Source organism: Scyliorhinus torazame, chromosome 2 (genome assembly GCF_047496885.1).
Source record: "Scyliorhinus torazame isolate Kashiwa2021f chromosome 2, sScyTor2.1, whole genome shotgun sequence".
NCBI lineage: Eukaryota > Metazoa > Chordata > Chondrichthyes > Carcharhiniformes > Scyliorhinidae > Scyliorhinus > Scyliorhinus torazame.
The window spans coordinates 345,419,574-345,444,232 of NC_092708.1; the positions used below are offsets into that span (position 1 = coordinate 345,419,574).

Here is a 24,659-nt window from a genome sequence, read left to right on the forward strand (position 1 = left end):
ACCCGACGCGTGTTTCTAAAGGCGGCCCACCATTGCCCGGAAGGGCCATCATCTGGACCTGCCGTTGTCAATGGGGTTTCCCGCCAAATGCACCCCTCACCGCCGGGAAACCGGGGGTGCGGTGCTGGCGGGATTAAAAGATCCCGTCAGTAGGAACAGCCGTAAAGTTCCGACCAATAAGTTTGACTCCTCGGGAAGGAAAGGCTTTACTTTATATGTGGAATCATGCAGCACAGAGGAAGCTAAGCAGTCCATCGTGCCTGTGTCAGTTCTTGGGGAGAGATTTGGAAGTGTTATTGATTTCCGTTTAATGATGTCCCTATTTCGAATTTTAGAAAAGTTAGGTAACTGAAATTGATAAACAACTTGTTGCATCTCATATTCTTAACACTTTATTTTCTAGCGAACGCATAGACATGAATTATTTACACCGCCCGTGACAGGTGCACACCCTGATGAGAACAGGAATAAGTTTCAAGTAAGTTTGACAACAGTTGAGCTTCTTAAAATTGTTTCTGCTTGACCGTCACTCTAATTTTTCTCCAACTTTCTTCCTCTCTTTTATCTTTTATACATTTTGGGGAGAGTTTAAGAACCACACATAGTGGATCAATATAATGCCCTGTTCACACTTATGATCCATTTGCCGCCATTTCGGGTTGGTTCCTGAGGTGGGAGTCAGAGCACTTGCCCTTTTCAGGTGGGGAGCCATTTATAATATGCAATTCGGGGTCTTATGCCACACAGCAGCCACTGAACGAAGGGGGCTCATGGTAATCTTTAACCCATATTTACTGTCACATAATTAGCACAATTCTTGCATAAAGCTGATTGACAAATTAAGAACTATTTTTATGTCGATCCTTTCCATAGTCTGCAAAGAAAACAGATATAGCAATTTGAAAATGGTGACATTAGGTGCAACGTAAATTGCAGAATAAATACTGAAATGTTCCCCTTTTTGGATAGTGTACAATAATGGGAAGGGAAAAGTAAAATGGGGAAGGAGGTGCTATTCTGCGGTAAATCAAATGCAGTACTTGAGCTATTTTAAACCTCTGCTGGGAGGTGGGCTGCAAGTATCGCCACAGTATAAAGTAAGGAAGAAAATGCTTTTTAAACCTGTAATGCCAATTTTTTAGATTTGCTGCTTTATTTTTTAGCTAAACACCGTGGAAATGCTCCTTGGCAGCACATCCAAAATCGGAGAAGTTATTGTTCTGGGGATGATAACACAACTTAAAGAGGTAGGCTAAAAGTATGCTGAAAGACAATTATTTTCTGCTCGATTCTGAGAGCAATAAAATGAACAACAGTAGGATAACTGTAAAGTGATATAAGATCATTATGTATTTGAGAAGTTCAGTGTTGCACTGCTTTTTATGGAGATATCTGATATGGATGTTTGCCTATATTTTACCCACATTTTGAATTGATGCAGTGGAGCTTCGTTACTCTAAATAAAATTATGGTGAAGTTGCTTAAAATACTTGCTACAAAGTGCAGAGCTGGGTCAGAGGGGTTGATTCTCAGTGGGTCAGAATGGAGGAGAGTTTGTGCAGGGGGTCGGGGCTGAAGGCACTTGCAACAGCGCCGCTCCCGATAGCTCCGGGGAAATATTCAGGGAGTCCGGTAATAATAGCTTCATTGAAAATCTGGAGGCAGTTTCGCCAACACTTCGGGTTGGGTTTAGGGTCAAGGGAAATGCAGATTCAGGGGAACCACAGATTTGAGCCAGGGAGGTGGGATGGAAGTTTTCGGAAATGGGAAGAGAAGGGGATTAAGATGCTAAAAGATTTGTTTCTTCGGGGTCGGTTTGCAGGATTGAGGGAGCTGGAAGCGAAGTATGGGCTAGAGCAGGGAGAAGGGTTTAGGTACATGCAGGTTCGGGATTTTGCCAGGAAGGAGATACCGAGCTTCCCAGAGGAACCGGCCTCCACATTGCTGGAGGAGGTGTTGATGACAAGGGGACTGGAGAAGGGGGCAGTGTCAGCGGTGTACGGAGCTATTCTGGAAGAGGATAAGGCACCACTGGAAGGGATCAAAACAAAGTGGGAGGAAGAGCTGGGAGAGGTTATGGAGGAGGGGGTCTGGTGTGAGGTGCTCCGGAGAGTTAATGCCTCCACCTCATGTGCGAGGTTGGGGCTGATACAGCTGAACGTGGTATATAGAGCGCACCTCGCGAGGGCGAGGATGAGCCAATTTTTTTGAAGTAGAGGATGTGTGTGAGCGTTGTGTGTGGGGGGGGGGGCCCACGAATCACGTTCATATGTTTTGGTCCTGTCCAAAGCTAGGGGAGTATTGGAAGGAGGTGTTTAAGGTAATTTCCAAGGTGGTGCATGTGAAACTGGACCCGGGTCCCCAGGAGGCCATATTCGGGGTGTCGGACCAGCCAGGGTTGGAAACTGGAGCGGAGGCAGATATCATAGCCTTCGCCTCGTTGATCGCCTGAAGGTGGATCCTGCTGGGATGGAGAGCAGCCTCTCCACCCAGTGCCCTGGCGTGGCGGGGGGGACCTGTGAGAAGGTTAAGTTCGAACTGAGGGGAAGCTCGGAGGAGTTCTACAAGTCATGGGCACTATTTATTATGCACTTTCAAGAACTGGATAACATCGATCGTTAGTTGTGGAGGTGGGTGGGAGGGGGGAGGGGGGCTGTGTAGATTAAGGGTGACTACGGGTAATCCCTGATTCCTTTTTGCCATTTGTTTATGTAAACATGCGGGTTGAGGTTTGGGGGTTGGTGGGCGGATGGGATCGTTATTATGAGGATTGACATATCTTGTTGATTATTGTTTATTGTTGATGGGTGTAAATGTGGGAGAAAATGTGAAAAAGGAGGAGAATAAAAATATTTTTTAAAAATAAAAATAAATACTTGCTACATATTATGGCTATACCAAATAGTGAGATCCCATAGTGGGAATGATACATGGTCTGCATTAAGTTAACTACCAAAACCTGGTGGTAGAAATATCACCATTGGACTCCGAATCCCTGAAAGACTAACCAGGTTGCTGTAGCTTGTTTGCTGTCCAGTAACCTCTTTTGGAATTGTGCATGCTGTGTGAGAAGTGGATTGGGCTCACTTGCCATGACTCTCTTTCGTAAACATTCACTGTACAGGCAGTCACACGAAGAGTGATCACATGGGTAAGATGCACAAATTGCTGCCTGTAATACTGTGCCCCACCGGAGGACTGGGAGAAAAGCGGGGGAATTTGGGAGAGTGAGCAATAAATTATTTGTTGTCCTAACTTAAGTAATGTTATTAGCTATCACTGACACCACTTTTGTAAACTAATATTTTTTTTAAATCCAGTGCATCCAAAAACTGAAATGGACATTTTGTTTTCAGTGTTATGAATGCTGAATGACTATATTATTAATTGTATTTACTGTTTTAGGGGAAATTCTTTCTTGAAGATCCAACTGGAACTGTTCAACTTGACCTTAGCAAAGCCATATCCTTTTATGTGCTCTCAACCATGGAGTTTAAAACTCTTGTGACTTCGGAGGGAAAAGCAAAGTATAGCCACAATTTTAACACCTAAACTTAAAGGAGATGAAATGAGAACATAAGATGTAGGAGCAGAAGAAGGCCAATCTGCCCATCGACTCTGCTCTGCCACTCAATGAGATTGTGACTGATGTGATATAATCCTCAGCTTCACTTTCCCGTCTTGTCTCCATAACCCTTGATTCCCTGACTGATTAAAGATCAAGTCAAATACAGTTATTTGGTTATAAAGTTGTATTGTAAGGAAAGATTGAGAGAGTGAAGGAACTCCACTTTCATAAAATCTTGGAAAGGAATGAGTGGGAGTAAGAAATTGTTCAGTGAAACCCCTGATGTCAACAATTGAGGACAAAATAATGAGGAAGAGAATATAGTGGAAGGAATCTGAGGAAAGGTTTCTGAGAAACAGTGCTCATAGTAATATTAACTGAAATAAATGTAGAAACTCTGCTTGGGGATCAGATAACATCTTCATGCACTGTGTTAGGTGAATTGAATATTCTGAATTCTCCCTCTGTGTTCCCGAACAGGCGCCGGAGTGTGGCGACCAGGGGATTTTCACAGTAACTTAATTGCAGTGTTAATGTAAGCCTACTTGTGACACTACTTCAGATGATTATTGTTGTTATTATTTTGCAAGTATTTACAAGCGGGGCCTGGACACCATGGCTGTTGAGGGGGGAGCGAGAGGCTACCAAAACTAACAAAATTTGTCGGGCTTGCTGGGGGGTGTGGCTGCCTGGGGGGGAAGTGGCAGGGAACAGGTTGGTGCCAAGTCCGTGGACTCGGGTTTCCCCGTCAGGATAAATGTGGTCTGGCTCAGACCGCCATTGCTGCAGTATGTCATTTAAATGCACCCCTCTGCTGCTACTTACTGGCTCCTGGCTGCTCACACTGCTGACTGATCACTGTGTCCTGTAAATCCTCAAAGAGCCTCTGGTGACGTGGGAGCCCACCGAGACTGCCCTTTTGGAAACCCTCATATCCCAGCAGTATCATCAAGGGAATAGTAATAATAATCTTTATTAGTGACATAAGTAGGCTTGCATTAACACTGCAATGATGTTACTGTGAAAAGCGCCGAGTTGCCACACTCGGTGCCTGTTTGGGTACACTGAGGGAGAATTCAGAATGTCTAATTCACCTGATTAGCTGGTCTTTCGGGACTTGTGGGAGGAAACCGGAGCACTGTGACCATGTTCAGTCTTTGGCCCACCACGTGTTGGCATTCCTCAGTGCAATCCTCAGAAGCGCAGCTACACTGCAGGGGATTAGCAGAGCTCATCCCAGCCAAAAGACACATGCACAATGGCATTTGGAACCCTCCCTGGCACACTGCCCGTCTCTGAGCAGAGGCCTCACCAATGGCACCCACTTCTCAGGATCACCAGCTCCTCCTGGTGAGGCTGGCAGCATTGACTGCCTTTTCCACCATCTTTCCAGGCGCTGTTCAGGAGGGTGGGCTTGAGTCTGTGGCCCAACCTGGGGAAGAGGGTGTCCCTCCTCTCCTCATTGGCATCAAGCAGTGAGTCCACGTCAGATCCCCGAAATTGGGGGGCAGGTCTTTGAGCCATTTTCGTGGCTGGAATGAGTGTGCGATTGGTAGAGCGCTTATAAGCAGCTCCACCTTGTCAGGCACTTTAGTGCAAATTCTGGCCCCAGAGGTTACACCGCCTATGGGGATGGGAATTGCTTCCGATTCACGCTGGCAGAGTGCTGGCCCATTTGCGTGTCTTAAATCGCAGAACAAATAGCACCCTCAATGGGAACGTGAATTGCATGCTATTCATTTCCGGCGAGAACACTTTGGGCGGGATTTACCAGCTGTTCAGGCCAGACAGATATTACGGTCCCACCGAGGGCGCACGGGTTTCCCGGCGACGAGGGGTGCAGTCAGCGAAAAATCCCGTTGACAACGGCGGTGCCAGAAAATCCTGCTGGCAGGCCTCCTCATCTGCCGAAAAACAAGCGGCGGGTTGCTCGGTAAATCCCACCCGTAGTCTCCTAAATGGAGAATTCGGTCCCAGATGGGGACAGGATTGGGCTGGAGTACGGTGCTTCACACTGATCGGTAGCAAGCCAATATCCGCAGTCTTTACTCCTCCATGAAGAGTTCCACATTGCGTGTGTTACTGGAGGGCTGTTGGCATTCTTGGAATGGTTCTACAACAACTTGACGAGTTTTTTTTTAAATATGTGAAGAAAGAAAAATGCACAAGATGTGAAAATCCTCATTTTACTATTGCACTGCAGAACATTCAGTGTGCCGAATGGTCTCCTTCTGCACTGTAAATTCTATGATTTGTATAAGCTTTAGATAAAAATGTATGAAACCAGAACCAATGGAAAATTGTTTCCCAGTGACCATTGGGTCTCTATCTGTGTTTGCATTGAATCTACCACTAACGCAATTGTCACCTGAAGTGATTTGTCTTTTCATTGCCTATGTAAACTTCTATGATTCTATAACAACATCCAATTCCCTCAGTTAAGAGAACTGTCTAACCTTCATTCAGTTGCTCTTTCATATGATCCAAAGGTTAGTGTGCCAAAAAAGCTGACTACAAAGCTGACTACAGTGGGAGCTTTCCATTAATGTTAAGTATTTCTGTAATTTATGATCCTGAAATTCCATATTTTCTTGTTAATAATTTCTTTAACATCAAAGCACCAGTTTCACAGTGGCTTGTATACCGAATCCTGCTTCGTTCTTACAGAAGGTAATGAATGAGAATTAATTTATCTTGACCGTGCTTGCAGACATTTTCATGTTTTACTGCCACCAAATACCATTGCCTTGTGAACTCTCCTTGTTTTTCCATCTATTTCAATGGGAGGTACACAGTACTGTTTTTTGGCTGCATTGAAAAGTATCTTTGTTCCTGAATTTCAACAGTTCAATTTAGGTGATTTTAAAAAGATATTGATGAGTTGTGCCCTGATTGTAACAGGACGACATGAACCCTAATCATAACTACAGGTGGAGCAGCCCATATCGAAAATTCAAAAAGCTCTGAAATCCGCACTTTATTTGGCTTGGTCAAATCTGCTGTTTTTTGATGCTGTCTTTGATGTAAGAGTTGGTGGCAGATTTCAGCTGCCTGGACACGGCGCTGTTCTCCACATAGCGCTTGTGGATCGTTTTGGTCACTCTCGGTGTCTTGGGATTTCGGAGGTCCATCTGCCTGAACCCATTACAGATGAACCAGAAATCCAACGTGGCCATTCTGGCCCCCAAGAAGCAAGTGCAAAGACTTGGTCTACCTGGTGAGGGGGATTCTGGAGACGCATGCTGGCGTACGGGAAGGCTTACCACCATGAGAGCGGTGCTCATGGCTGTGGACATGGGGCCCGCGTTCTCTCTCCCTCTCTCTCTTTCAATGGGCTTTGCCAAGCGCCTCTCCAGTCAGCAGGGAATCACAGGGCCCCCTCCTGTCTACAATGTGGCAAACTCACTGTATGCGCTACCTCATTATACACATATTCCAAAATCCAAAAATTTCCAAAATCCGAGACACTTTCGGCCCCAAGCATTTCGGATAAGGGATGCTCAATCTGTGTTTGTTAATAAGCTATTGTAATAAGATAATAATTTGCATTTATCTGGTGCCTTTCGTAAAATCAGGACATTCCAAAGTTCTTTCAGCCAAAGAAGTACTTCTGAAAGGTCGTACTGTTGTAAGGAAACAGGACAACCAATTTGTGAACAACAAGGTCTCTCTGTTATTGGCTAGAAAATCTATTTTTGGAGTATTGGTTGAGGAATTAATATTTCTGACACCAGAAGAACTCCCCTGCTTTTCTTTGAAAATCCCTGTGGTATGTTTTGCATCTGAAACAGCGGGTTTCACATGTCATCCAAAAACTGGCACCTCCAACAGTGCAGCACACCCTCAACTGAACTGAAAATTCAGCCTAGATTATATGATCTGGAATGGGACTTGAATGTTATAACCGTCAGATGAGGCAAGAGTGCTGACAGCTATTTAGTTTTCCTCACGGCTCACTCTTTGAATATCCCAAATCAGTGGTGGTATTCTCCCCCACCCCGCCGGGTGGGAGAATCGCCAGGGCGCCACGCGAATCACGCCACGTGGCCCCGACCCCCGCACGCGATTCTCCCGCCCTCCTGAAACCAGCGCCGCGCGAATCGCAAGCGGAGATTCTCCGGCCCGGATGGGCCGAGCGGCCGCGCGTAAACGGCCTAGTCCCGCTGGCGCCGTCCACACCTGGTCGCTGTCGCGGGTACTCGTCGCGAAGGCTTGGGGGGGCGGCCTGCGGGGAGGGGGGTTCCGTTCCCAGGGGGGGCCTCCGGAGTGGCCTGATACGCAATCGGGACCAACCGATCGGCGGGCCGGCCTCTCTGTCGGCGGGTCTCCTTTCTTCCGCCGGCGAGCCTGGATCCATCCGCCATGTTTGTGCGGGGCGGCCTGGGGGAGGACGGCCACCACGCATGCGCTAGTTGCCGCCGGCCCAACTGCGCATGCGTGGGACCCAAGGCGCCGCGTCTTTTACACCCCACGGAGGGGGGAGAATAGGGGTCTGGGAACGGGCGCCGACGCCGGAGTAAAACACAACCGGTTTTTACTCCGGTGTCGGCACTTAGACTCCCGTTGGGAGAATCCTGTCCCAGATTTTCCCTTTTATTCTTTCATGGGATGTGGGCGTTGTGCATTTGTTGCCCATTCCTAATTGCCCTAGAGATGGTGTTGCTGAGGCGCCTTCTTTCTATCCTACCATAGCACTGAAACCGACCCTAATTAACATCACAAAGTGAGATGCATTACGACTGTGCTGCATTTTCCCTCCTCATTGTCCTTTACTGTCCACCACACCATCCTTCTCCATCAGCTTTCCTGCATTGTTCAGATAAGTTTGTTCTCTCTTGGTTCCATCTTACCTATCGAATCATACTCTAGGTATCTGCAGCAATAGCTTTCCTTCCTGCTGTGTTACCTCCTGAGGTCCCCAATGATCTATCTTAATCCCAGTCTTTTTCTCGCCTGCAAAAGGCATCGCAAGAATCATCCACAGATATGGCATCAGGTTTCATATAATACCTGGTTCAACGTCTCTGCAATCTTTTGACTCTTCCACAACTTCTTTATTGTTAGATTCCTTGTCAGACATCCAACCTTGGAATGAACTGCAGTTTACTCCAATTGAACCTGTGGCTTCTGATACAGGTTGCATACGGTTGCCACCAATTCCAACCCTCTGGTCACTTTCTAGTGTTGAACCAGGTTGTTTGTTTGCATTTAGTATGTGAGACCTAAGCTGAGCTGAACCTATGTCATCATCACAAAGACCACGGGCGGGAAACCAGAGCACCCGGAGAAAACAGACGCAGACACGGGGAGAACATGCAGACTCCGCACAGACAGTGACCCATGCGGGAATCAAACCTGGGACCCTGGCGCTGTGAAGCTACAGTGCTAACCACTGTGCTACCGTGCCGCCCTGTATCTATCCTGCCTAGTCCTGTTAGAATTCTATTGGTTTCTATGAGATTCCTCCTCATTCTCCTGAACTTCCGCAAATATAATCCTAACCGACTGAATCTCTCCTCATACGTCAGTCCCACCATCCCAGGAATTAGTCTGTTAAACCTTCACTGCACTCGCTCTGTAGCAAGAACATCTTCCTTATTTAAGGATAACAAAACTGCATACAATATTCCAGGTGTGGTCTCACCAAGGCCCTTATAATTGCTGCAAGACATTGCTTCTCCTGTACTCGAATCCTTGCGCTATGAAGGCCAACATATAATTTGCCTTCTTTACTGCCTGCTGCACCGCATGCTTGCCTTCAGTGACTGGTGTACGAGGACACCCAGGTCTCGTTGCACATTCCCCTCTCTCAATTTGTAGCCATTCAGATAATCTCCCTTCCCGTTTTTGCTACCAAAGTGGATAACCTCTCATTTATCTACGTTATACTGCTTATCCACATCACACTGAGGAATCTCTGCGTCCTCACAGCTCCCACCCAACTTTGCAAATTTGAAGTTATTGCATTTGGTTCCCTCATCAAAATCATATTGTGAATAGCTGGAGTCCCAGCACCGATCCCTGCAGTACCCCACTAGTCACTGCCTGCCATTCAAAAAGACCCGTTTATTTATACTCTTTGTTTCCTGTCTGCCAACCAGTTTTCTAATCATCTCACTACACTACCCCATGTGCTTTATTTTACACGGTAATCTCTTAAGTGGGACTTTCCACCTACCTGCACATCTTTGGGTTGTGGGGATGTGACTCCCACAGACACTGGGAGAATGTGCAAACTCTACTTGGACAGTGACCCGGGGCCGGGATTGAACCCAGATCCTTGGCACCGAGAGGTGGCAGTGCTAACCACTGTGCCATCATGCCGCCCTTCAATTTCCTTTTTAATGTCATTTCCCAACATCACCACGATAATTTGGATCTCAATATACAAACCCCCACTAATGTATTTTGCTCCTTAGTGTTCTACCCATACAAATTCCACATCGTCGAGCTAATATCTTCTTCACTGTTGCATTAATTTCTTCTTTATCCAGCAATATAACTCCACCACCTTTTCCTTTTTGTCGTTTCCTAAATACTGAATACTCCTGGATGTTCAGTTCCAATCCCTGGTCACCTTGCAGCCATGTCTCCATAATACCGACTATATCATATCCGTTTACATCTATTTGCATAATTAATTAATCCACTTTATTGCAAATGCCCTGTAGGCACGGAGCCATTAAGCCTTAAGGCTTGTCCTTTTTAACATGACTTGGCCCGTTCCCACTATTTTCTCTGAGGTCCTGCTTAATTCATTTCCTTGACTTCTCTGCCAATCACCTTTTTTATTCCCTTTATTGTATTCTGTTCTTGTCCCTGATTCTCCCTACTATGACTCCTTACCTAGGTTCTCACCCCCCCCCCCCCATGACTCCGTACTTAGGTTCTCACGCACCCCCCCCCCCCCCCCCCCCCCCCCCGGAATTTGAAATTCCCCCCCTCACACCATCTCTTCAGCCACATATTCATCCCATATATCCTGCTATTTCTGCTCTGACTAACACATGGCACTGGTAGTAATCCTGGGATCACTACATTTTGAGGTCCTACCTTTCAACTTACTTCCTAACTCCTTATATTCTGCTTTTAGGACCCCATCTACTTTTACCTGTGTCGTTTGTACCAATGTGTACCACGACCATTGGCTGTTCACAGTCCCCCTCCAGAATGTTCTGTAGCTGCTCTAACACATCCATGATCCTAGCACCAAGGAGGTAAAATACCATCCTGGAGCCTCGTTTGTAGTGACACAAATGCCCATCTAGTCCCCTTAGAATTGAATCATAGAATTCTGACAGTGCAGAATGAGGCCATTTGGCCTATTGAATCTACACCGACCTTCTGAAAGAGCACCCTAGCTAGGCCCACTCCCCCAACCTATCCCCGTAACCCCACCTAATCTGCACAAATTTGGACTGTGGGAGGAAACTGGAGCACCCGGAAGAAACTCTACACAGTCGCCCAAGGCTGGATTGAACCCAGGTCCCTGGTGCTGTGAAGCAGCAGTGCTAACCACTGTGCCACCCACTATAACTATTGCATTCCCACACCTTTTACTACTCCACTGTACAGCAGAGCCAACCATGGAGCAATGAATGATCTACAGTATTGAACATGGGATGGTTATCAAAATGATAGTCTTTCTTAAAAAATTAGGCAAAAATTAGATCACTCTTTTCAAAATACTTACTTAAGATATTCTTCCATTTTGATCGCGCAGAAAAGGATATATTTTGGCAAGCGTTGAGATGTGGAGCAAGACAGAATCTGATTACTCAGTTTTGTATATTTGTTAATAGAATTATTTTTGGGTAGTTTTACAATCAACATTAACTCTGAAAATGGATGTTATAATGAGAATTTCTTTACAGGGTGGTATGAAGATGGAATTTTCCATGTCAATGGATTTGGATTTCCACCTACTGAATCTTCCAGCGTTACTAGGTAATTTTTACCACAGAGTTTTCTATGAAGTATCTGCTTTAGTGTAGTTTTCTGGCATTTGATTTGATAAATGAATAGTACTTTGGTTAATTGCAAAGCCAAAGGCTCAAACCATTATTGCAGGCTATCAATGCTACTATACTAAACAATATATTTCATTTTATTTCCTTAACCAATAACTACTGTTTTTATCAATTTCATGCAATAATTAAAGTGCAATAAATTAATAAATATATAGTTTAATTTCCATTAGTACCTTGCATTTATATGATCTTTAAATGTTCAAAAATGTCCCAAGATGGGGCAGCACAGTGGTGCAGTGATTAGCACTGCTGCCTCACAGTGCCGAGGACCTGGATTCGATCCTGGCCCCGGGGCACTGTCCGTGTGGAGTTTGCACATTCTCCCCATGTCTGCGTGGGCCTCATCCCCACAATCCAAAAAGATGTGCAGGGTAGGTGGATTGGCCACGCTAAATTGCCCCTTATCTGGAAAAAAAAGAATTGGGTACTCTAAATTTATGCAAAAAAAAAAACAACAAAAAAGTCCCAATATTCTTAATATAGAGGATTTTGGATTGTGGGTGCCAAGCTATTGAAGGCTGGATTAGTTCGAGAGAGAAAGGTTTTAAGGAGATCCTTCAAGGTGGAAAGGTGAAGAAATTTAGGAAGTGAATTCCAGAGAGTGTTGAAGAAAAGGGTTATGTCGGAGTCGATTAAACAGTTTAATGGAGGGATATAAAGCATTGAGAGGGGATTGATGTGGAGGAGGTTACAGAATTGAGATGAGGTGAGGGAATTTGAAGATGAGGAAATAGTTTTAAATTTGACTTACTGATGGACCAGGAGCCAATGTCAGTGAGCATGTAGGGTGGAATGGGGTGCGGAACAGAATATTCACAGCAGAGTTTAGGATAATCTAATGAAGTGTTGGATAATGGAAAACTGGCGAGGAACTACATTTTGGTTCTGTGACAGCTAAAATAATGTGTGGATGATTCATTGCAATGTGAGTTCTAGATCTCAGCTAGACATGAGACAAACTAGAAACTGGAATTTCGGAGCATTCTCGTTATGCAGTCGTTTCACTGCAATCAGGTCACACAAAGTACCCATAGAAAACATTTTGTAACATTTACTAGGTGTATAGCATAGCTCAACCCAACTTATTCTGCTATCCCAGTAATCATTCACATTATGGAAATTTATGTTGCATTCTGTCTAATTGTGTATTTGGGAATATGACAGAATTTATAATAATATAACACACATCTTTGGTTATGTCTAACCTAACTGTGGTGAGCCACGTATGGCTATTATATATACTCACTGTTGTTCTATTATTACTATTGTCATCGATATCCACTATTGTATATACCTACTGTTGTGCTGTTACTGTTGCTGTTGAATTGTTGTGTTGATGCTGTTGTTGGCTCCACCTGTGGCTCCGCCCCTCTGAGGAGGTATATAACCGGCCGATCTGAGACGGGCTCTCCCTGTGGGAGAAGCTACAGGTTGGCACACATCTAGTTGATTAAAGCCACTGTTCTTTGGTACAAACTGTCTCAACTGAATTGATAGTCATCACTAACTAGCCCCAAGCCAACTATACTGCTCACACTGAGAGTTTATATCTGCAATGTTGCGCTCTCTAGCAGCACGTTGGTGGAGCAGAGTTGTCTTCAGGTTGGCCCGTCATACTGTTTGCAACAGGTAATGGAAATGTCAGATTAGTTGATGGTTTAGCAACAGGTGAGGTATGCTTTAAGCATTATCTGCAGCTTCCTTCGTTTCAGAAGGGCACCAGAAGAAATTTTGAAATTGGAATGCAAGCAGGGAGCAGGTTGCATTATAATTAGAAGCTGGATGCCAGTATGAATTCCAGTGCTCCATCTCTGTATATGTCCATGAATAGCCAGACAGAGGACCAATCGAAATATACCTGAATGAGCAAAATCCTACCTTTATGCCTGACTTTTATTTCTATAATAGCATCTAATCCTAATTACAGCCCTTGACTAAAAGTTCCTGTGTCAGATATAGAAGCCATCAGGGCAACGTTTACTTGGCTGCTTAGGGTTTCTCAATCATAGGAACTGGAGTAGGCTGTTAAACCTTTCAACCCTCCGCCACCATTCTGTTCGATCATGGCTGATCTGTACCTCAATTTCATTCACCACTGTTCCATATCCCTCTACCCTTGTCCAACAGCAAAACCTGAAAATTTCAATTGACTTTGCATCCACAGCCTTTTGTGGGAAACAGTTACATGGAAACGCTAACAGAAAATCTGGAAAAAGTGCTCCCCAACATAAATTTAGAGCTAGGACATTTTATTTTTTATTATTTTTATATAAATTTTAGAGTACCCAATTAATTTTTTCCAATTAAGTGCAATTTAGCCTGGTCAATTCACCTACCCTGCACATCTTTGGGTTGTGGGGGTGAAACCCACGCAAACATGGAGAGAATGTGCAAACTCCACACAGACAGTGACCCAGAGCCGGGATCGAACCTGGGACCTCGCCACTGTGCTGCCCTTGAGCTAGGACATTTTAGAGTTAAGATCACTTCCTTACTTAAAGTGTCAACATTCCATCAGCCTTTCCAATTACCCTTTGTACCTGTGCACTAGCTTCTAGTGATTTGTGTATACAGATGCCTAAAACGCATTGCTCTTCAAAGTATTCTGATTGTTATTCTCAGATCCAAAGTGGATTGTCTCCCACTTTCCCCACATTGAACTCCTTCTGCTGTAGATTTACCCACTCACTTAGTCTGCCCCAGTCCCTTTTGTTTCCACTTCAGTCACTTGGAGATCTGGGTGTTCCGCTCAGATATAGATGTCTCTTGAGATGAATGTCTCCGATTTCTCCTCAACATCTGTGTTTTTTGACATTTTCTGAAAGGTTTCAAAGAGTTTGTTTCCTGATAATATGCTAAACTGCTTTGTGTCGTTGATTTTAAACTGTTAACCCAGTTTGATGAACAGTGATCAGCCTAAACTGTTGCATTCTTGCTCTTCATAAATTAATTCCACTTGACAATTAAAAAAAGAAGATTGGATCGCTTCTTGGCCTCTTATTAAAAAAATATTTTATTGAAGCATTTGTAATTTTCACAATTCAACATATTGACAGTTCTAAAACAACCGCGCGGGTCGATGCACAAAATGCCCCCTAAAATAACAACACGCAATAAACCACGTACCCTCCTTCTCCCGCCCTATCCCCAATTACCTGTATACCAAATTCCCCTGTACTTATTTAACATTACCATGCCTCCTATTTTCCTTCCCCACCCCACCCCCCCTTTTTCCCCCCTTACTGCTGACGTTCAGTTTTTGTTGAAGAAAACGATGAACGGCTGCCAACTCCGGGCGAATCCCTGTATTGAGCCTCTTAGAGCGAACTTTATTTTCTCCAGACTGAGAAACCCTGCCTTATCGCTGACCCACACTCCTGATTTCGGGGGCTTCGAGTCCCTCCATCTCAGCAAGATCCGTCTCCAGGCCACCAGGGAGGAGAAGGCCAGAATACCGGCCTCCTTCCCCCCCCCCCCCCCTTGCCCCTGGATCCTCCGACACCCCAAATATTGCTAATTCTGGACTCTGAGTTACCCTACCTTCCAGGACTTCTGACATAACATCTGCAAATCCCTGCCAGAATTCCCTCAGTTTCGGACATGCCCAAAACATATGAACATGGTTGGCCGGGCACTGCCCACATCTGTCCTCCACCTCCTCGAAGAACCTACTCATCCGGGCTACCGTTATGTGGGTTCTATGGATTACCTTGAACTGAATCAAGCTGAGCCTAGCAGAGGACGAGGATGAATTTACCCTTTTCATGGCTTTCCCCCACAGTTCATTTTCCAGCTCCCCTCCCAACTCCTCTTCCCACTTCCTCTTCACCTCTCTGATAGGGGCCCCTTCCCACTCTAACAATTCCCTGTATATGTCCAAAACCTTCCCACCTCCAACCCCTGTTTTTGACAGCACTTTATCCTGTAGTCCCCTCAGGGGGAGGCGAGGAAAGCTTGGGACCTGTCTCCGTACAAAGTTCCGCACTTGAAGATACTGAAACACATTCCCTCCCGGCAAGTCAAACTCCTCCTCTAATGTCTCCAAGGTCAGGAAGCCCTCCTGGATGAATAGATCCCCAAACCTCTCAATCCCTGCCCGCTGACATACCTTAAAGCCCCCATCCAGCCCCTCCGGGACAAACTGGTGATTGGCACAGATCGGTGACCACACTGATGCCCCCTCCAGTCTCAGGGGCGCCGTCAGTAAAGCCTCCAGACTCGTACCTTTGCAGGATGCTGCCTCCATCTTCTTGGCCTCTTGGCTAAGATCAAGTGTAGTGCTTCTTGACCTTTTTGCTAAGAAATGAGTGTGGGATCAGGTGTAATGCCTGGATCTGGTATGTCTCTCTTGTGGAGACCATGAATTGGATTCAATTTGAATTGGTTTTTGGAGCAGGCAAGGAGCTGGAATAGGGGTTCGCCCCTGTTCACACTCTGAGCTCTGGCTTTGTAACTCAGATAAAGTAATGGATTAAAAAAAAAAGAAGACTGGATCCATTATAAATTAAAATCGTCACTAGGGGAATATACTCCTTATGTTGTTTGTGATTGTCCAGTCTTATCTACTTGATGATCCTGAAACGTTTCATGCTCTGTCCCTCAGAGCTTATTATGGCAACGTAAACCTTTTTGGCGGTCCCTCTGCTACGTCGGTGAAGTCGTCTGCAAAATTAAAACAATTGGAGGAAGAAAATGAAGACGCCATGTTTGTCTTTGTCTCTGATGTATGGCTGGACCAGGTGGAAGTACTTGAAAAACTTCATATGATGTTTTCAGGTAATATGTTTACTGTATTTATTCAAACAAATATTTTCAACTTATCAGGCTACGTAGAGTATAATTGGACATCGGGGCACTGAGCTAGTGTGAGCTTATACTTTGAGGGGAGGAAGCATCAAAGTTGCTCGGGATCTTGTCCTTGATCAGCAGCCATACATATCTTTTTCTTCTCTTTACCCTAACATCACTAACTTTCCTGATTTGTATGGCTTTTAGAAACTTGAGCATTTGGGGGCAAATGCTCACTTGAGCATCTGAAACAAGTTGGCTTGTTGATGTGAATCTAAGATCCTAAATAATGTTATGTTCAACTGTATTACTGTAATTGTAAATCTTTTTATTGATAACAAGAACATAAGAAATAGTAGACCATGTAGCCCATCGAGCCTGCTCTGACATTCAATGTGTCCCTTTCATGGCTGATCTTGGTCTTCAACTTCAATTTCCTCAATGAAAAAAGTGTGATAACATTGATTGGTGTAAGAGGGAGGATGCAGAGGCATTGGAGAGAATACAGAGGAGATTCACAAGAATGATTCAATGGATAAAGAGCTGTAGCTATGAGGATAGATTAGAGAGGTTGGCATGTTTTCCTTGAAGAAGAAAAAAGACTGAGAGGACACTTGGTGGAGGAATTCAAGATTGAAGGGTATGGATAAGGTGAATAGTGAGAAACTATTCCCACTCAAGAGAGCATCAAGAACTAGAGGGCACAGATTCAAAATAATTGGCAAAAGGAATAAAAGTGATGCAACAAAAAATCTATTCACCCAGAGGGTGATTGGAGTGTGGAATGAAATTTCTGAGAGGGTGATGGAGGCATGTTTGTTCGAGGTATTCAAAAGGGAATTGGATTGCTATCTGAAAAGAAAGAATGTGGAAAGTTAAGGGGATAAGGCAGGAGAGTGGGACTAGGTAGAATGCTCTTTCATTGTGTCAGTGCAGACTCAATGGGCTGTATGGCATCTTTCTACACTGTAAAGATTCTGTGATTTCTGATCCTGTGATTTTTCCAATACCAAATATCTGTCCAAGCCAGCTTTAAAGTTATTCGACAATGGTACATCCACAATCCTCTGGGGTGGAGAATTCGAAAGATACACAACGTTTGAGTGAAGTGATTTCTCCTTATCTCAGTCCTAAATGGTTGGCCGTTTATCCTGAGATGTGCCCCCCTGTGTTAGACTTCCTGGCCAATGGAAAGAATCTCAGCGTCCACCCAATCAAGCCCCTACAGAATTTTATAAGTTTCAGCGCGATTGCCTCTCATTCTTCTAAACTCCAGAGAATATAAACCCAATTTACTCCTCTTCTCATCATAGAACAACCCTCTCCTCTCGGGTACGTTCTTTGTACCACCTTCAATTCAGGTACATCCTTTCTAAAATATGAAGTCCAAACAGCACACTGTGTCCCAGATGTGGTCTTATGTACAATCATGTACAGTTGCACCAATACTTATTTATTCCTGTGCTCTAATCCCTTTGCAGTAAAGGCCAACGTGACATTTGCTTTCATTGGGCGGGCTTCTCGTGCAATTGGTGGGATGGCCCGATGCTGGCGCCAAGAACGGCGCGAACCACTCCGGCGCGGGCCACCGGGAAGTTGCGGAATCCTCCGCACTGCACCATGCCAACTGGTGCCGAAGGGCCGCCGTGGTTTCGTGCATGCGCAGAACCGGCGGTGTGTTCTTGCGCATACGCAGGGGGTTTCTTCTATGCGCCGGCTATGGCGGAGGGAAAAAGTGCCCCCACGGCACATGCCTGCCCGCAGATCGGTGGGCCCCAATCGCGGGCCAGGCCACCGTGCCCCCCCCCCCCGAGAACCCCACTAGACGGCCGACAAGCCAGGTCCCGCCATGATGGACCATGTCCATTTCAATCTGGCGGGACGGGCCGAAGACGGGGGCCGCTCGGCCCATTGGGGCCCGGAGAATTGCCGGGGGGGCCCGCTGGCGACGGCCCCCGACTGGCGCGGCGGGACAGGATTCACGCCGCCCCCCCCCCCCCCCCCCCCCCCCCCCCCGGCGATTCTCCGCCCCAGCGGGGGGGGTCGGAGAATTCCGCCTCTAATTGCTTGCTGCACCTGCATGGTAACTTTCTGCATTCCTGTTTTAACTTGCTTCTATTTATTAGCTATCTCAAAGAGATATATGGAGACTAGAATGAAAAAAGTTAAATGAAGCAATTCTCCTCAATCTATTACTGGATACAGTGATTTAAAAGTGACATTTTCTATACATAAACATTGGTGGATACACATTCTTGAAACTGTAAAGCATATATACTTGTACATTATGCTCCGCAGGTTATTCTTCCGTGCCGCCCACTTGCTTCATCTTCTGTGGCAATTTTTCCTCTGCTCCCTATGGAAACAATCAGATCAAGTCTCTAACAGGTGAGGAGTAGTTCCTTTCTTCAAATTAACTGATTCCTCACTTTAGAACTCCATCTTTATTTTTAATTGTTTTAAATCTTATCACATTTTCAGAGTCGCTGAAAGCACTTGCGGATATTATCTGTGAATATCCCAATATACATAAAAAGTAAGTGCAATAAAACATACTATCAACCTTGTTAGTAGATTGCAATAATCCTTGGTTAAGTGAGTATGAAGGATTGCAATGGATGGAAGAAACAAATTCATTTAATTACTTAATCTTCATGGAAATGTTGATAGATGTGTGTTTTGCCCTCCTCTAAATTTCCTTTTGTACTTATTTGGCGTTTTGCAAATTCAAGAAATTTATTTGAGTTAACTTTCTTGATGTTTCTTAATCAGACTACAAGCCCGGCAATTTATATAGGGTTGTGTTCAACACTAATGGCTGCTTACTATTATTGCCAGTGGGATTATAATGGCACTATATACTCCACCAATGACGTGTAAGGAGTAATAAGGGGAAAACTGCAGAGTATTGTAGACTGAGAAGTTTTGGGATGTGATGGGGCAGCAAATGGTGAAGGCAGTTAAGTAGATGGTCTCAACTTTGGAGACCAAGAAATGGATGACCGCTTCACATTTGATATCAGAGGCATGTGTAAAGATTAATTAATTAAGTAAGGAGGATTGTGGTGAATATTGGATTATCCTTGCCCTCAAAGTGAAAGTGTCTATAGTCCCAGAGGGCCATAGGCTGCTCTCCTGTTTGAGAAAGAGAGAGCTGACTGGTGATGATTTAACCACAATCCTCTTAACTATTCCAAGATTTGATGGCAGGTATGGTAATTGCTTGGTCAGAGAATCCCAACAGTGCAGAAGGACGCCATTCGGCACATTGTGTCTGCACTGACCCCTGAAAGAGCACTCCACCCAAGTCCACTTCCCACCCATTCCCAATACCCCTCTCCTAACCTAACCTACACTAAGGCGCCATTTAGCATGGCCAATCCACCTAACCTGCACATCTTCGGACCGTGGGAGGAGACTGGAGTACCCGGAGGAAACCCACGCAGACACGGGGAGAAAGTGCAAACTCCACACAGACAGTGACCCAAGGCTGGAATTGAACCCTGGTGCTGTGAGGCAGCAGTGCTACCCACTGTGCCACCGTGCTGCCCATGATCAGCCAGCACTATATGACAACAGCAACTTGGGGTTTAGTAAATTAGCTACACTCATAGTTGGGAGGTTCCAGCCAATCGATTTCCAAGCCAAGTAGACCCTCGCACAATTTTATATTATAGGAAACATTAGAAATAAGGATTCTTCTTTGCTCTTCAGTGTAGAACATTTCACCTGGTGCGATGTGGAATATTATTGCATCATGCACTTTTAAAAATAAATTAATGCTTATAGAAAATGTTGTGGAATTGGTTCATATTATGTTGTAGTCAATAATAGAATCTAAATATTTTTCTTCTCATTTTGCAGCTGTCGCTTTGTTTTTGTTCCTGGCCCTGAAGATCCAGGTCCCAGTTCTATCTTACCCAGGTAATCATCAGTCCTTACTGTATTTCTGGGGCCCAATTTAGCTCAGTTAGCTAGACCGCTGATTTGTGATGCAGAGCAAGGCCAGTAACGCGGGTTCAATTCCCGTACCGGCTGAGGTTATTCATGAAGGCCCCGCCTTCTCAACCTTGCCCCTCACCTGAGGTGTGGTGATCCTTGGGTTAAATCACCATCGGTCAGCTCTCCATCAAAGGGGAAATGGTCACCTGGGACTCTGTGACTTTATACTCCTTTTCAATATTGATGATGTCCAGCGCCATTGGACTTGGTTTCCCAGTAGCACAACTGACCTTACATCCATCACTTCAGCAGCGACGGGGGGGACCAAATGAATTCATTCTGTTGCTGTTGGCTTCCAACTATCCCAGCCACTTCACTCATCTGAAACCCTTTTTGTGACAAATAATACTTGATGTTGTCCATCCAGCACTTCCTCAGTCTTCTTTGGCTTCTTGTTCCAAGTACCTTTGTATGGAAGGCCATGAAAGATATTCTAGCTGTTCACATCCTTGAAATGTTCCTAATAGCATTTTTTAAAAATGTGGCATTCTATTTAGACGCTACGGTTCTCCTGAATACACCAGGAAGCAAGATCACCTTTTTCAATTGTCTAAAATTGGTTTTATAGATGGAAGATTATTTTATAACCCTATTTTCATTTGTTTAAAGGCCTCCGCTAGCTGACTACATCACGGAAGAGTTCAGTAAGAGAGTTCCGTTTTCCGTGTTTACTACAAACCCTTGCAGGTAAACTTTCTGCTTAACTGATCGTTTTATTGAGTGGATATTCCGTATAATTTTTTTAAACGTCAATTTAGTAATATTTTTCTGTGCTTAATACTGTTAGGATTCAGTATTGTACTCAGGAGATCGTCATTTTTCGTGAGGATTTGGTTAATAAGATGTGTCGAAATTGTATCCGTTTTCCTGGCAGTAATTTGGATATTCCAAACCATGTGAGTAATTCTTCATTTATTTGTGGAATTTTACACTGGATATTCCGGTTCGGTGTTATAAACCACTACTGTAGACTGTCTTTGTATGCCCCATGAGCCTGAGTCTCGCTTTACTTGCCCTACTTCTGGGAACAAAAGCACCAAAAGCTCAAATACTTACTTGCTGGCTTACTGAAATATTTCATGTGCTGCCAGGTGATTTCTCTTGCCTTTGGTATCATTCTACTTGGTTTTATAAACCCAATAACTGTTGAACATAGGTCAGGCAAATAAATACTACATAGGTTGGCAGCCATTTTGTGGGAGTCAACCAGCGACAATCCTCATGGAAACAATTTGGAACCCGAGTAGCTTAAAGGTTCAAAATAAGACAAGAATTGATGCACACACCTGGAAGAAGAGAATGGGGGCAGGGTGGATGGAGGTAATTGGAGTGGGAGAAGCTTCACGGGGAGCATAAACATTAACATATATTGGTTGGATTGAATGGAATAATTCTGTGATTAAGATCCTTTAGGTAAATTCTGTGTTCTTGATTTTTAAAAAAATCAACTTGCCACATGAGCTGGTATAAAAGAAACCAAATCATGAATCATATGGAGGCAAAAATGTTTTAATTTTGTCGCAGCAAGTTTACCTTTTTTAAATTGCCATGTTTTTTTCACACTGCACCCCATTCCCAAATCCAAAACATCACAGCCATTGTATCTGTGTCAGTATTACATCACATTCAAAACCAATCTACTCTAATCCACCTTTCTTTTATAGTATGTTTTCTTTATTCTTTTTTAAGTACTTCTCCATTTCTTTAGTCTCTGTCCCAGTAGTCGTTTTGTGGAAAATAAATCTGCTTTCTAATAAACATCAGTTGACGTTTAAAAAAAAAAAAACCGACAGTTTCAAAGCCCTTCCCTCAACCTCCTGAAAAGATGTCCAAGGTAACTAACTTCCTTGGGCCGAGCTTGGATAAATTTGTTCACCCGTACCCTCTTCCCCTGCCTAGATCCCTCTTCTCCTCTCCCACTCCGCTCCCACATCACCATTTGTGGACTACTCCTATCTTGTTGAAGCCAGGAGGAGAGTGGTGCCAATGCAGTTCACTCCTGTCTTTATCTGCTTATGCACAGTGTGCCAGCTCTAGACTGTAAATGTGCAGAAGCGCCATTATTTTTTCTTTCCAGGGATGAGGGCTTCACTGGCTTGGCCTGCATTTATTGCCCACTTCTAATTGCCCATGGGATTGTGGTGTGAGCTGCCTTTTTGAACCGTTGAGGTCCATGTGGTGTAGGTGCACCCACAGTGCTGTATGGGTGGCACGGTAGCACAGTGGTTAGCACTATTGCTTCACAGCGCCAAGGTCCCAGGTTCGATTTGGGGCTTGGGTCACTGTCTGTGCGTAGACTGCACGTTCTCTCTGTGTCTGCGTATGTTTCCTCCGGGTGCTCCGGTTTCCTCCCACAAGTCCCAAAAGACATGCTTGTAGGGTGAATTGGACATTCTGAATTCTCCCTCAACCTGAACAGGTGCCATAGTGTGGCAACTAGGGGCTTTTCACAGTAACTTCATTGCAGTGTTAATGTAAGCCTACTTGTGCCACTAATAAAGATTATTATGTTAGGGAGGGAGTTCCAGGATTTTGACTCCGTGACAGTGAAGGTACAGTGATATATTTCCATGCCAGGATGGTGAGAGGCTTGGAGAGCAACTTCCAGGTGATGATGTTCCCATGTATTTGCTGTCTTGTCCTTCTGGATAGTAATGTCATGGGTTAGGAAGGAGCTGTCTAAGGAACCTGGGTGAGTTCCTGCAGTGCATCTTATAGATGGTACATACTACTGGCTACTGTGCATTGGTGGTGGAAGGACTGAAAGTTTGTAGCTGGGTTGCCAAACAATCGGCTGCTTTGTCCTGAATGGTGTCGAGCTTTTTTTAGAAATAAATTTAGAGTACCCAATCATTTCTTTTTTCAAATAGGGTCTAATTCAGCATGGCCAATTCACCTACCCTGCACATCTTTGGGTTGTGGGGGTGAAACTCATGCAGACACTGGGAGAATGTGCAAACTCCGCACAGACAGTGACCCAGGGCCGGGATCGAACCCGGGTCCTCAGCGCCGTAGGCAGCAGTGCAAACCACTGCGCCACCATGCTGCCCGGTGTTGAGCTTCTTGAGTGTTGTTGGAGCTCTACTCATCCAGGCAAGTGGAGAGTACTCTATCATGCTCCAGGCGTGTGCTGTGGAGATTGTGGACAGACTTTGGGGAGTCAGGAGTTGAGTTACTTGGCACTGGATTCCCAACCTCTTACCTGCTCTTTCAGCCACAGTTGGTCCAATTAGTTTCTAGTTAATGCTAACCCTCAGGATATTGATAGTTGGGGATTCAGCCATTAAATGTTATGGGATGGTGGTTAGATTCTCCTGTTGGAGGTGATCAATGTCCAGCACTTGTGTGGCTTAAATGTTAGTTGCCACACGTCTTGCTGCATTTGGACAAGAACTGCTTCAGTATCTGATGAGTTGCAAATGGTGCTGAACATTGTGCAATCATCAGTGAACACCACCACTTCTGACCTTATCATGGAAGGAAGGTCATTGATGAAGCAGCTGAAGATGGTTGGGCCTCGGACACTTCCCTGAGGAACTCCTGCAGTGATGTCCTGGAGCTGAGATCACTGACTTCCAACCACCACAATCATCTTCCTTTGTGCCAGTTATGACTCTACCTAGTGAAGTTTCCTCCCTGATTCCCATTGACGCCAGTTTGGTTAGGGCTCCTGAATGCAACAGTCAGTCAAATACAGCCTTGATGTCAAGGGCACTGCTCATCTCTTGGTTTCAGTTCTTTTGTCTATGTTTGTACCAAGGCTGTAATATGGTTTGTGGCAGTACTGAAGCAGCTTGACTCGACAAGTTATAGAGCACAGGTCTTCAGTACTATTGCAGGAATATTGTCAGGGTCCATAGTTTTTTGCGATATCCAGTGCCTTCAGCCATTTCTTGGTATCGCGTGGAGTGAATCAAATTGGCTGAAGACTGGCAGTTGTGATGCTGGGAACCTCCAGAGGAGGTCAAGATGGATCATCCACTCAGCACTTCTGTCTAAATGTCATAGCAAATGCATCAGCCTTATCTTTTGCATTGTTGGGCTACCCCATTCTTGAGGATGGGGATAGTTGTGGAGCATGATCCTCCAATGAGTTGTTTAATTGTCCACCACCATTCACGGATGGATGTGGCAGATCTGTAGAGCTTAGATTTGATGCTATGATTGTGGAATTGCTTAGCTCTGTCTGTTGTTTGCTTCTTATCCTGTTTGGTATGCAGGTAGCCCTGTGTTGTAGCTTCACCAGATTGACACCTCATTTTTAGGTTTGC

At 44.8% G+C, this 24,659-nt stretch overlaps 1 protein-coding gene across 1 annotated transcript in view; it reads left to right on the top strand.

Moving 5' to 3' along the window:
* The window catches only part of pole2 (polymerase (DNA directed), epsilon 2), a 90,468-nt gene that overhangs the window by 32,259 nt on the left and 33,550 nt on the right, over positions 1-24,659 (top strand). The window contains 11 exon segments of the mRNA XM_072490925.1: positions 404-478; positions 1,164-1,247; positions 3,406-3,461; positions 6,189-6,238; positions 11,443-11,515; positions 16,202-16,374; positions 18,685-18,774; positions 18,868-18,922; positions 20,251-20,310; positions 20,998-21,075; positions 21,176-21,284. Of these exon segments, the coding sequence (XP_072347026.1) occupies positions 404-478; positions 1,164-1,247; positions 3,406-3,461; positions 6,189-6,238; positions 11,443-11,515; positions 16,202-16,374; positions 18,685-18,774; positions 18,868-18,922; positions 20,251-20,310; positions 20,998-21,075; positions 21,176-21,284 (903 nt within the window).